The 14418-nt window shown below is 37.1% G+C and overlaps 1 protein-coding gene across 1 annotated transcript in view; it reads left to right on the top strand.

Annotated features, from left to right (window-relative positions):
• cacna2d3 (calcium channel, voltage dependent, alpha2/delta subunit 3) overlaps positions 1 to 14418 on the top strand; it is a 49306-nt gene that overhangs the window by 2762 nt on the left and 32126 nt on the right. Inside the window, exons 2-4 of the mRNA XM_079857972.1 lie at positions 8406 to 8522; positions 10815 to 10874; positions 13774 to 13936. Of these exons, the coding sequence (XP_079714098.1) occupies positions 8406 to 8522; positions 10815 to 10874; positions 13774 to 13936 (340 nt within the window). The remainder of the gene's footprint in view (positions 1 to 8405; positions 8523 to 10814; positions 10875 to 13773; positions 13937 to 14418) is intronic.

The following is a 14418-nucleotide window of genomic DNA, read 5'->3' as shown; positions in this document are numbered from 1 at the left end:
GTTGTAACAGCATTGCAGTAGTACAGTATGGCTTGTGTTCTTCAGCTTCAGTCGCCGCTGTTTAGCTGAGTCTGTGATGTATGATGCGTTTACCAGCTAATCATGACTGCACAGAGACGCAGGCCGTGTGAAGACAGATCCATCAGACCTCTTACCACACACACGCAAATGCACCTCATCATTTATGTGCTCGTGATAATTAGAGGACGAAAAAAAGAGATGAGAGAATAGCAATTAACTCCTGGATGCCATTGTTAAGCATCAGACTCGAGAGGTCAGTGCTATAGTAGTGGCTGGTCATAAATCTTACTCACTTACTTTCTTTGAGTACTATCTGCTCTTTTATGGCATCTTTTGATGAGGAGCAGCCATAATACATCTAGCTGAATCTGTATATCAATGGGTGAATGTTGTGCAGAATTATATTGTCAGTAAATGAAAATACTCAAATAAGAGCATTTTGAGGACAGAAATATTAGGCTATTAGATTCTCTTAATGGAACTAGTTGTTTGAAACCAAAAACGATTATTTCTATTACTAATGATATTTATACAGTAGAACTGGACTCAAATCACAGTTACGGAGATATAGCAGCTTGTGACAACTTAGGTGAAATATACATAAAGTGTGTGTGACCAAAATAGTTAACCCGCAATATGCAGAATCATACAGTGATGTTATGTAAATTCGTCTTCTATCAATATGAAAACTCTAATATGGAACTGATTTACGTAATCTCTATCACCGCTTGACACCAGAGCAAAAGCATCCCCAAAACGGAGGAATGCGCGTTGCCGAGGGAAAGTTTCGCATCAGCTTCTCTCGTGAGCGCGCTCGCGTGGGGAAACCGCACTGGATCTCCTTCCCTAGATTTACACGAGCCTCACTCACTGTCTTGATGACTTTCTGCTCGCTTCTCCTCTCCCTAAACTTCTGCGTTTAGTACATGCACTGACCCGAAAGTGTCGTTCATCATATATCAGCAGCGCCAGTAGTGAGAGCGCGCGAGTTCATTTGGTCTTAATCAGCTCTAAGAGAAAGGCTCGTGCACAAGAATAAGCATTTAAATACCTGTATAGTTCTCTATGCCATCAATGCAGGGATAAAAAGCAAAGGATCGATGTCAGAGAGCACGAGCTCGAGGTCTTGGGGTGTGTGACAGCTGGGCGGAGAGACTGAAGCTCCGGAGGCAGCACACGCGCTGAGGCGGGCAGATGTGCTGCTGAATTGGCGCTCGGTGCTGTTTTTGTAACCGGGGGAGAGAGACCGAGGGGAGGGGGGAGTTCTAAAGGCTGCCCGAGCCGCCGGTTCCTTTGCAGCGTAAGAAATTTTGGAGGAAGGATGCAGCAGGACCGGAGAATTCCTCGGAAGCACGCGCACTGCCTCCTCTTGTGTGTGATGAGCGCGTTCTGGACGGCGCCGGGGGTGCGGGGGTCCCAACCGGAGATCCCCTTATCAGTGTGAGTAGAAGAGCATGCATGCAACAATATAGAGGACAGGCCAGAATAATTGTATTTTATCTATATGCATGTATATAGAATCCAAGAGAGGTCCAAACTATCCTGTGTAAGGGCTTTAGTGGTGTTTTAAGGGTCAAGACATTTCTATAATGCTTTCAGAATACATGCACCTTGTATTACACATGAATGCATGCAAAATATAGAGGAGCTATCATAATTGTATTAAATCCATATGTAAATTTGTAGAAAGCCATCATTTTGGTATTTCAAAGAGTCTGAATTTAAGACTTAATTTTTAAGCCTTAATAAAGACATTTCATCTATAATAATAAGAGCACATGAGAGAGGTTAAAACTATGCTTTGTGATGCTATTGTGAGGGTCTAGTTCTCTCTAAATATGAGGCTTTTATAAAACCGTATACACATTTTAAACATAAAATATTGGAAAGAAGCCCTAATAATTGCTGTTATATGTATACAAATGCAAAAAAAACAAAAACAATGTAAAGTGTGCAGAAATGTGCTTCATGTTATAACAGCTAAGTCAGCTGATTTTATTTTAACTGATTATCAACCTCGCTACATTACATTACACCAATGAAAGCCATTTCGAAGAGTCAGATCAGGTAGAAATACTATAGCTCCTTAAGATAGTGTACAGTGAAAATACAGTATGCAAAGCTTTTATGTCATAGAAACCTTTTTGACATACAGAAAATGAGAAACATAAGGGAGAACAATGTGAATTTAACAAACACATATGCTCCCATATGGCCATATAGAATACATTATAATGATTACAAACAGTTCTTGCGTTAACTTTTGTTAACTTTTATTTTTAATCTATCATTGCTAATACTGTAATTGTGGTTTAATGTGCTGTAAGTGATTACATGGGTTCTTCTTCCCCCAACAGGGTGAAACTCTGGGCTTCAGCGTTTGGTGGTGAAATAAAATCAATAGCTTCAAAATACTCAGGATCTCAGCTCTTACAGAAGGTATTTCCCCCTCTCTCACACACACACACATACACACACTTGCATTGACACACACACACCTCTTCTTGAAAATGAATACAGATGGCTTTGCCTTACAACATCCAGGTGTATAATCTGAGACGTGTGTGTGTGTGGAAGAGAGAGAGAGTTTTTGGATAAGGCTCATTACACTCAGTTTCTTTCCCCCCGATCTGTCTTTTGCATCTAAACACCTGTGTAGGACTAGTTGGACAAATAGAATAACTGAATAAATGTGTCTCTTTATAAATGAAAAAGGAGCATCAGATGATGTGCTAAACACTTTAGCCACACGGTGGCAGCTGATATTATGAACTGTGCTTTTTGGTCACAGGGTTAAAAAATGTTTTAATATATGTACGTTTTAAAATTCTCAAAAAATATACAAAGTAGTAAAATCAAGGGAAATTAGACAGGCCAATAAAGCATACATTTGACGGCCCTTGTCTTATTTTTTTATTTATTATTTATCTATTTCCTCATTCATATCCATTCATATTGTGTAGGTGGTCTTTTTGGTGTGATGGTTTATATTTACATAGAAACAATTCAATATTAATAACTATATCAAAAGAGAGAAAAGGCTCAGACACATTACAATATTAATATTTTATTATCAAAGTTCACATCTATGTGACTGCCGATATTTTGCGGATGAAGGTCTCCACCTGGTTTCTTTGTTCCAGTATAACGTGTTGTTTGAATGCACTATGCGGTGGCGTTGTATACTACGGAACACACTTCATTTCCTCTCGGATTCTACTGAAGGAAAAACAGTGATGGATGTTTTGAGATAACCCGTCTCTCTCTCTCTCTCTCTGAAGTATTAATAAGTCTCTCAGTGTTGGTGTGAGATAAGAGCCCAGCTCTCACCATCAGTGCACATATTATCGTCGTAATTACCTCCTCACAGAATGTGTGTACGTGACTCTTTAACTGAACTAGCCTGGGTCTGTTTATAAAACAGCGGAAATGAAATTGAAATTGAAACTGAGGCTTTGAGAATTACAGCTGAGAATGATGGGAGTTTTCATGTATGTTAGTGAGGTATATCAGTCTGTCTTTGTGAAGGATACATGTGTCCACAAACACTGATTGTTTAACTAAAACTGAGATTCAGGGTCTGTCTTTAGCTATTGGGCCCTTACTTGCAGAAAAATCTATAGTGTAGTCAGAGCCATTACCGGTGTTGTATTTATCCACTGATCCGAGACCAATGTGGCTGATTTACCTTGTGTAATTGTTAACAGAATAATTCACCCAAAAATGAAAATTCTGTCTTTGTTTACACACCTTCATGTTGTTCCAAAACATTTTTTTCTGTTCAGTTCATAGTAACCAGGTCTACCAAGCTCCAAAACGTACAGCGTAAACTAGTCCATATGACCCATACGCTAAACTCCAAGTCTTCTAAAGTCGTACAGTAGCTTAGTGAGAAACAGACTAAAATATTAAGGGATACTCCAAAAATTAAAATCATTTACTTGCCCTCCCAAACTGTATCACTGTCTTTCTTCTCTGGAACATAAAAATATATTTTGAAAAATGTCCCAAATGATGCAATATACACTATGTTCTCAACCTGAGTCTGGTAGCCCCTCCCCCTTTGCAATGTAAAGAAAGCTCTGACAATTGAGTGCATTTTTACATCAGTGTGAACACACTACTCGCACTATTCACAAAACTGCATTGAATAGTGCACAAGTACGTGAATTGGGACACACCTTTAGTTTTTTGTTCATAGAATGGACTCAATGGAAGTCAATGGACTCAAGTGTTGTTCGATTACCAACGTTCTTCAAAATATCTTTTTTTTGTGTGTTTTGCAGAAGAAAATAAAGTCATACTGGTTTGGAACAACATGAGATTGGATAAATGATGACAGAATATTCATGTTTGGGTTATTATTTACTGAAAAATCTCATTTCCCATTGTGCATATTGAAACTAGCACACCATATTCATTACAAAAAACAAAAAAAACAATGAAACTTCATGACAATGACCCCAAATATGGCACTGTGCATCAATATACATCAAGATATTTTTAATATCTGAAGGCGAATGCAAATTAAATTCAGTGGAGTGGACGATTATGAGATATCAACTTAAATGTCCATTCGTTATTTGCTATAAAAATTGTATGATTCATTATAGTGCATTAATCATAATGCCTACTTTTGTGGTGCTTTTTGTCCATTTAGGACAGATGTGGTCATTATGAAATAGAGATGCACCGATGTATTGATAGCTGATATTTATCGGCCGATTTTTGATCAATGTAAAAACATCGGCATACAATAGTTTGTTAATTAACTGCGTGAACAAAATTAAATCTGTACAAAATGTAGTTTGTCAGCAGTTTGATAGCAAAAATAACCTTTGAAGGCTGTCAAGTTTTTGTATTTGTATTTGTATTTTATTTTTTTATATATATATCTTACTCTGTGCCTCTCTTATAATGTTGGCCTGTTGAGTGTTAAATTGATCCAATCCATGTTCAAAGAAAATAATTTGACGATGCAGCAATAAACTAGCTATAGTATATCCTAATACATGCGTTTTGAACTTTGCTAATATAAAACTATCTATTTTAATGACAAAATTATGCAAGTAATAAAGATCGGTATCGGAATCGGCCAATAGTTGTTTGGTAAAAATGTTGTATATCGGCCCAAAAAGATTTGGTGCATATGAACTGTATTCAAAAGAAATGAGGGAAGATTGTTTATAATCTACAAAATACAACATTCCAACGTTTGGAATGACATAAGGGTGAGTAAAAAATGACACATTTTTGCTTGAACTATCGCTTTAAGGTGAGAGTTAAGATGGAAATCTGTTCCCGATTCAGCCAAAAGCATCAATAATGAACATGTTCCTTCGTCCCACCCAGAATGATCTTCATCATCAGCCTAAACGCACGCACACACACATTAACACATTGTAAAATGTCCCAGCCAGTTGTGTTCTCTCTTCATTGCCATTTCTGCGTATGTTTGCACTTTTTCCCATCATCCTGCTCAGTGGGCGTGACCGATGGGTGGAGCTCAGGGCCAATGAACTGCCTGTCTGAAGAGCTGGAAGCAGAAAGGGAGGGATGAGGCAGCAGGCCGGTTCATTAAGGAGGATCGTTAAGAGTGATCATTAAGCTTGTTATGCAAAATTACCTGATTTTTACACAAGGGGAGGGGGGAGGGGTAGCCATACAAATGTCACCCTTTGTTGCTTTCAATCGCTGAAATTTCCACCTCGCCCCAACAAAATAACAGATTGTGCAAATACTTTACCATTAGGCATCTTTACACTGAATAATTTTGTAGCATCTTGAGAATATGAAGGCAAAAACCTGTTTTGTCCAGGAGCATCTGGTAGTTTGGGACACTCCCCGGGACTATTTCTCTACTGTGTTTTGAATCAGTGGGGTGATCATCACTATTGACGCAGCATTAATGGCTTTGATTATGGCTTCTTTTGGGGCTGGGGAGGGTGCCGGGACGGAGGGTGAGGGGTGGGGAGGCAGGACAGGCGTGAAATGAACTGTTCCGCCTCAATAACTCTCCATGGTCTCTCTCTTAAAGGGGTAATTTGCCGCGTGGTGCTACAGATCGTACAGATCGTGTGTGTGGAGGGGGGTGTTGGTGTTAGAAACATGTTGGGGGTCTGATATGTGCCAGAGTGTGTGTTTTCATGCTATCTGTTGTCTTGTAAAAAAAAAAAAAAAAACTAGAAAAAAAAGCTAAATTGTTTTGCTTACAAAAAAATTGTTTTATCACAAGACAAATAATCTGTCTTGTGATAAAAACTTACCATTTTTATCTGGCACAAATGGTAAGTTGTGCCAGAGTGTCCTGTCACATTGTTTTGTCCACACATTTTTTCATGAAATGCATGTCCATGTTTCACTTAACACTAACCAAAATGCTTTTTTTAAAGTTTAAGGACTGTGTTTAACACTTATTGAGATTTGAGATGTGCAAGAGTGCTTTGATGCAATTTATATAATGTTGCCTTAAAAAACTGAAAGATAAAAGATAGAAGGATATGTATGCTGTCTATTTTTTTGTACTGGAAACGTATTTTTATCAGCCTTATTTGAAGTTAAGATTTTAATATGTGTGTGTGTGTGTTGATGCCATTTATGTCCATTTGTCTTAAAAAGTGTATGCATACTGTTCAGAAAGACACGTTTTGGGATTTGAGTGTGTGTGTTTTTTTTTTGTGTTTTTTTTTTTCATTAAATCTGTCACTAAACATGAACTTATTTTAATCAGAAAGGCTTTTTTATTGTGGAGTGGTGTAAGCCTGCAGGCGTCGATGCCTGAGTGTGTTTGAATAGTCTAATATCACAACGGCCATTGAGTGCTGTTGCTTCAGGTGTCGCTTGTATTGCAGACTCAGCGTTGTCTGAAGTGTAGTTCATTATCCAGACTCGCCCAGGCTTGACAACTTATTATCTTTCTACTGAATTCTGACTCCATTTCAATTACCCTCCAACAATGCGTGGCCCTTTCGACAAGCCACGCCCACCCTCCCCAAAGCAGCCCACCCACAACGCTCTTCCTCCACCAATAATAGACACTGCAGCAGCAGTTCCACCAATTACAGGGACAAGATTGAGCTCGTTATCGGGAGAGGATTGGTCTTATCGGCCAATCAGAGAGGCCGCTGTCAGGGAGAGGCGCACGTCCACGTGCTTATCTGAAGACTTGTGGCACTAACTCAAATGGGAATGACAGCTGTATTAACAAAGAGACAATGCAAAGCGTAGGTCATGGAGACTTGTAAAGGCCTCTTCTTACTGTCCCCTGTCTCTCCATCACTGTCTCTCGTCATTTTTACCCAAAAAACCTCTCATCCATCCATCTTCCGCTGCCACACATATTTGCCTCCCTCCCTCAGATTTGCAAATGTAAATGCCCCTATGCTATCACAGAAAATTGAACTTGTCATGCTGGACATTGATCACTTAAACTAATGTTTTAGGGTATCACACTATCCATTAGACTAAAAGAAAAGATGTTTATGGGTTACCCACATCTAATTTACTTTGTGCACATTTTTACCACTATATAAAAGATCTTAGGCTAAACATGTTGTTTTCGTTAAGTTTATATTTTTCTATCTGAGTTTTATGTCTGAATTTGCTGGATTTGCTTTTTAATATCTTATTAGATTTTCTTTAGATATTCATAAACAAAGCAAAGACTTTCTTATAAAATTTCCATTGAGATGAAAACACATTGTGTTTTCAATATTCCATAGACAAATTGATTTTTATACTGTACAACCTGTAAATTCTATAACCCTAAACCTACCCATCACAGGACATTTTCTGCATTTTTACATTTTCAAAAAACATCATTCTGTATGATTCATAAGCTGTTTTTCTCATGGGGACCAAAAAAATGTCCCCACAAGGTCAAAACTGGTAATACTATCTTTGTGGGGACATTTGGTCACCACAACCAAGGGTTTACCAGGATCACACACACACACAGCAAAGAAAGAATAAAGTGATCCGCTGTATTAAAGTGTGCAAATATGAATGCAGTTAAATAAAAAATATTTTATTTTATTCTATTTGTGATCTGATGTCCTTTTTTATTATAGCCTGTTAATTAAAGAGTTGAATAGCCTACATTTATTTTGTATTAATAAATTGCTGTTAATACATGCAACATACCTTCACTATTGCCAGACAAGCTGCATTCAAAATTTATATTTTAGGTATTTGATTTGATTTTGAAGAAAACAACATATGCTTTAGTTTTATTTAAAAGTTATTTTAAAGCTGTATTGTTCAAATATTTTGTATTAACAAAATGTCATTCAGCCTTGACCACACTGACACCGAAAAAGTAGTAAAATGTCTGTCATGTGTAGCCTATATTCATTGCGTAACATGACTCGTTTATTTCTCTTTAGAAATACAAGGAACATGAGAAATCGGTGCGAATAGAAGAGATTGACGGCGCAAAAGTGGTGAAAAATGTGGCGCAGAATATGGAGGAAATATTTCGGAAAAAAGCTGAGGCCACACGAGTAAGTACAATTACGAGGAAGAGAATATCAAATGTTCTGCATGCGTCTTCCGTTTTCTTTTTTAATAAACAGCCTTCAATAACATCGTCTATAGTTTTTCGGTGTTGTTAATAAAGACTGGAATTATTATTAGGCTATCTATTGCCTTTTTTAAATTATTTTACGATTTGCGCATGAATTCTTATTGTTTCAGCATTTTCCATCAATCATTTATTGTCTTGGATGCAGCAGCCGCAACAGCTTTAATTATTGCTAACGTAAAGAAAGCATCTCGGTTGAAGCTTCTCCCTTCTATACAGAAGAACATATAGATTTTCCCGTTACAACCGGCTCTTGCCGTTATTCTTCAGAGGCACACACACGGTCCAGGCTTTAATTGCCTGTGTGTGTGGAGGAGATAGGCTTATCTAACTCCTGCAGATACACACAGTCACTTTATGATGCAATGGAGTCGGTTTGCCATGAAAGGTAAAACCCATGAAATACACCTCATGCAATTGTAGCAACTGCATCCCGATTTTATAAAATGCACGCGCGTATTTAGGCTACGGAATAAATTTACACGTTCGCCGGATTTGAAGGGAGTTTGATACAATTTATACCACAAAAAATCCAAGTGTATTGCAGCACATTTTATTCTATTGGAAAATAATTCTACAAATAGCTTACAAATGAAAAAAATATTTAAATGTTTATCCAGAGTGATTTTAGGCCTATTTTTAAATGATTTTCTACTGATAATGTTCGTGTTTATCCATCTTAAATTATTTAGGCTATATAGGCATACTTGTGATAAGTTAAATCTATAATAAAATGACAAATGATTACTAGCCTACACACGCGAACGCGACTTTTGTTCACGAGGAAGCATAGTGAGATGAAATCCGCGCGCTGACAAACTTATTTTACTGAAATAGCCTATTGTTTGAAAGCTGTAAAAAGTTCCAACTTAACCTCTGTTGAGGTGGTTAAAGAAGGAACCAGGTGAGTCAGAGCAATACACTGTCTTTCAGGGTTGTCTTAAAGGAATTTGTAGGCTAATAGGTAGGCTATTTTTCGGCGTGTAATCTTTTGAGGTTAAGGCCTAAACAGTTAAGGCCTAACTAACCGTCAAATAGACTTTGTAAACAAAATGTTAAAAATGTTTGTACAATAGGCCTATCTGTGATGTAAATAGGCTATCGGCTTAAGTTATAAATGCCAATTTGTCATGTTTGTTAACTTACCGTAATAATCGTTTGTAGGCCTATATTTGCTGTGGTTACCTCCTCAGGTAAACGCTCTATTCAGTTCTCTAGCGCCACCTGTTTGGCAACAGGTGAAAATTCGCGCTCTAACTGTTTTTTGCCATCGCTATCTCGTGATTTAGCTTTTGTGGTTAATGAGACGTTTAAAACACGATTGAAAAGTAGGCTACTTGCGTGTAGCCCCCTCCAGCCTTATGTTTTGACTGTCATAATTCGCACCCTGTTTGTAGGCCGATCTAAACCATATTTGGAACACGTTATTTTATTATGTTTTTTTTTTTTTCAGGGTCACATTACATAGCCTCATAGTATTATATTTTGCAGAGCAGCTTGGTTTGTAGCATGTATTTATAAAATTGGCACAAAGCCTTTTTTTTTTTTTTTTTTTTTTTTTGGTTCTGTTGCTATAATTTCCACCAAATGCGACAAGTATTAATTATTTTTCCTAAAGCGCTTTGTGGATTGGAAGCAATTATACCTCCATGTAACTAAAAAAAAAAAAAAATGCATGCCAGCACTTTTCAATGACGACAAAACATAAACTGTCCTTTGTGCACACACGCACACACACACATGTGTGTTGCCGCAAGGGAACAAGGCACCATGTGAAATACAACCTGTTTGCAAGCTGCAGGTAAACTAAACGTTATATTACTGCTTTAAAGAGGTCACCTTATACAATTAATTTCATAAATAAATCATTGTGACTGTCAAGTTTTACATCTGTGAATGTTCCTCAGGGTCAGTTAGTTATTGAAAGTCAACCCCCACCCCCCTCCATATGAATCAAATGCATTCTGAAAGTACATTAACTTATAATCTGATAAACATTATAAAATGTAATACATTTGTTAATGATGTTGTGAAATTATAAAATGAAGTTATAAAATGCCTTCTACATGTAGCTAGAGGCTATTTTCACAAATGTCTGCATCTTTGAAATCTACAGTAGCTCATGTTGCTCATCAAGAACAAGTTTGTGTTCAATCATCAATCATCTCTTCTAAGTTTCTGCTGTTGTCTGTGTCATGTCACTCATGTGTAGAGGCTTGTAGAAGCGGCGGAGGAAGCTCATCTTCAGCATGAGGAGAACCCTGACCTACAGGTGAGAGAGTTTGTACACTTGAATGTTTTTGCTGTATTACATGGGAAGATTTCAGAACCATGGACAGTTCTCAAAAAAACCAATCACTCTAATGCGCTCTAAATGCACAAAAATTACATGCATATTAATTTTTAAAATGCTTCTATTTTCATGAATATTTCATATATTCTATTGTGTTCTTTAGAATATAATCTTAAGTGATATTTTAATAAAGCCCCTGCTCTCCTTGCCATAATCTTGTAGCCCTGCTTTATGCAAATATCCTGTACATGACCTCCAGCTTAGTTCTTGAAGTGAATTATATTTATATATATATTTATGTGCCGGAAAGCCCTCCCCTCGCTCCGGCCTCCGCACTTCGACTAAGATAAATGACTCCACGTTGGCTGCGCTATTCAGGGACAAATGGAAAATTCACTGAAGCAAAATACGTTTAAAATAATGGTATCCCCCCTCAGTAATGAATTCATGCACTCACTCTCTTGTACGTAGAAATACATTTCCAGTAATTCATAAACTGTGTCTTTTTTTTTTTATTCACACAACTAATTGTAGTGAAAGAGTCGGTTTTGTACCCTCTATATTTCTGTATGTTGTTTTTTATAACAAAAACCTTTTGGCTGAATTGAAGGATGTTTATTTTAGAGATACACACTCTTTATTCTAACACTTTAATCCATTTTATACTCTCATTAACTTAGACATTTTAATTTGTGTTTTTTGTGTATATAACAATGTAAATTGATCAGTAATTGTAAGAATAATCTATTAAAAGAATACATTTTTGTGATTTTTTTTGTGAAGACAAAAATGCAATTGAATTTTTTTTTCAGGAAATAAATATAATTATAAAAATAGTAATGCAATTAATTACAAATGTAAAAAAAATAAAAATATATATATATATTATTTGTTCAATCAATTAGTAATTGCAAGTATGATTTATTAATTTTTTATAAATTTTTAAGAGATTTACTACAGGAATAAACATAAAAATAAAAAGAGTAATGCATTGCATAAAAAATGCATCAAAATAAAAAATGCATCAAATGAAAATAATGTTATGTTATTTAAGCGTTGTAATCGAATTATTTTAGTGCCTCAGTGTGAGTATATAAAAACTCATCTTTCAATAAATGGTCTGGCCGAGAGTGAATGTCTATAAAGGTCTGGATGAAACAGTTCTGACCGTGACTCTTTGAATGAGGAGCTCTGATTCACTGGGACCCACTGGGACCAGGACTCGTTGGGGTGTGCAAGCACCTGCTCCTGCTGTTTGTTGATAACCCTCAAAAGCTTGTCGCAGTGCTGTCAGAAACGCTGAGTGTGGAGCGTTTCTCCTCTGCCTCGCTACGCTCCTCTCGACTCCGCTCCCCCTCCGCCCCTCCAGGGGTGTATCACCGGAGCGCCCAGCCGTGGTATGAGCTGTCATTGCTGAGCTCTGAAGTGATGCCCCCCCCCCCCCCCCCCCCAACAGGAACTGAAGCCAAGTGCACACACACATACACAAACCGCTTAATAGTAAACACAAAGGTGTTATCAAGTACACTCACCTAACAGATAGATAGCCTCTTTTCACAGAATGACCTTTGGTCCAGTAAAGTGAGAGGTAGTTTAATCACGCATGCCCTCTGGACACAAACTAAATGTTCTTTGCCCGATATCCTTTATAGTTCGTCTGGGGCGCAAGCATGAAATGTTGTATCTATAGAGTGTGTGTGTGCGCATGCAGTTCGTAAACTAACATTTATACCCCCGGTTTCACAGACAAGGCTTAAGCCTAGTCCCAGACTAAAATGCATGTTTGAGCTGTCTTAACTGAAAGCAACTCGCACTGACATATCTTAATATATGTGTCTTTTTTTTCGAAGGGACGTTTATAAAAGCTATTTAAATGCCCTAATTGAACTAAGGCCTAATCCTGGCTTAGTCTAAGCCCTGTCTGTGAAACCGGGCCTTAATGGTTTAGTCTAAATGGTTAAGCATACCTGACTGTTTTCATGTTGGAAAGAGAAATCAGGAATGTTTAATGTCTCCATTAAACAGAGACTTTTGCTGAACATTCTGTAGTTTTTTGTCTGAGTGAAAGACCCTGTTAATCTCACATGTAAACTCACACTCCTCTAGAGTTTCAGATATCAATAGTGTCTCAAACTGTGCTCAGATTTGACGAAGTCTGCATCCAAAAACTCAGAAATTACTATTAACTTTTCTGGAGAAACATCTGAGCCAAAGTTGATACTTAAATTAAACATAACTGCGTTCTTAGTTAAGTGTCTGATCAATCTTATAGGTTGTTTAAAAAAAATAATCTTTGACATACTATCGTTCAAAGGTTTGGGGAAGGAAGTCTTTTATGCTCACCATTTATTTGACCTAAAATGCAGTAAAAACAGCAATATTATGAAACATTATTAAAATTTTAACTAATTGTTTCGTGTTTTAATATATTTTAAAATGTAATTTATTACTGTGATGACAAAGCTGAATTTTACTCCAGTCTTTAGTCACAGAAATAATACTAATATGCTGATTTGGTGCTCAAGAAATATTTCTTATTATTATCAATGTTGAAAAAAATTTTTTCAGTATACTTTGATGAATAGAAAGTTCTAGAGAACAGCATTTATTTGAAATAGAAATCTTTGGTAACATTATAAATGTCTTTCCTGTCATTTTTTTTTTTTTTTATCAGTGTATTGTGTCTTTGATGAATGAAAGTTCTTTTAAAAAAATCTTACAGACTTCAAACTTTTGAAAGTTCAAGTGCTGTTACACCATAGAATGAATATTGCAGTATTATCAACTAAAATAAAATGGTTACTTTTTCATTCACATTTTCTTTTTTCAAGCCTGACACCTCTATATAGACTTGTTTTGCTCATTTTTCTTCCTGCAGTACGAGTATTTCAACGCAGTGCTGATAAACGAGGTGGATGAAGATGGGAACAGCGTGGAGCTGGGAGGAGAGTTCCTCCTGGAACCCAACGATCATTTTAGTAACCTATCCGTCAACCTCAGCCTCAGCGTGGTGCAGGTGCCAACCAACATGTACAATAAAGGTAATGCATCCTGTTTTTAACCTGGGCATACAGGATATGTATGGGTTATGATTCAACCAACATGACACACTGATTGGTTGATGGCAGTACAAGAACAGCACAGTCCCAAAACTGTTTACTATCGTGAGCAGCAGGATGGAAAAAATGTCATTCCATTTTATTCTTTTAAGAGTTATTAAGACTTGAAAACATCTGCTATAATATAATTAAATATTGTTGATTTATACTGTATGTTGCTTGCAAAAAATGTGTTTTGTGCAACAAAATGCTGCAGTTCAGCCATCTACCAGCAGGAGCAAAGTGCTTAAAAGTACTCCATGTAACTTTTTTTGTCTTACACTGAGGGCCAGATGTACTAACGCTTTTGCGCCCACTTCAGGCGTGTTTGTTTCGCAAAGTGCACATAAAACCATGGCGAGGTATGTACGAACGGGACGCACCGAGATGAAAGCGCAGACTGCCTGTCACGGGAACTGAAAATG

The sequence above is a fragment of the Squalius cephalus genome (assembly GCF_949319135.1).
Source record: "Squalius cephalus genome assembly, chromosome: 22".
Lineage (NCBI taxonomy): Eukaryota > Metazoa > Chordata > Actinopteri > Cypriniformes > Leuciscidae > Squalius > Squalius cephalus.
This window is presented reverse-complemented; position numbering and strand designations above follow the sequence as displayed.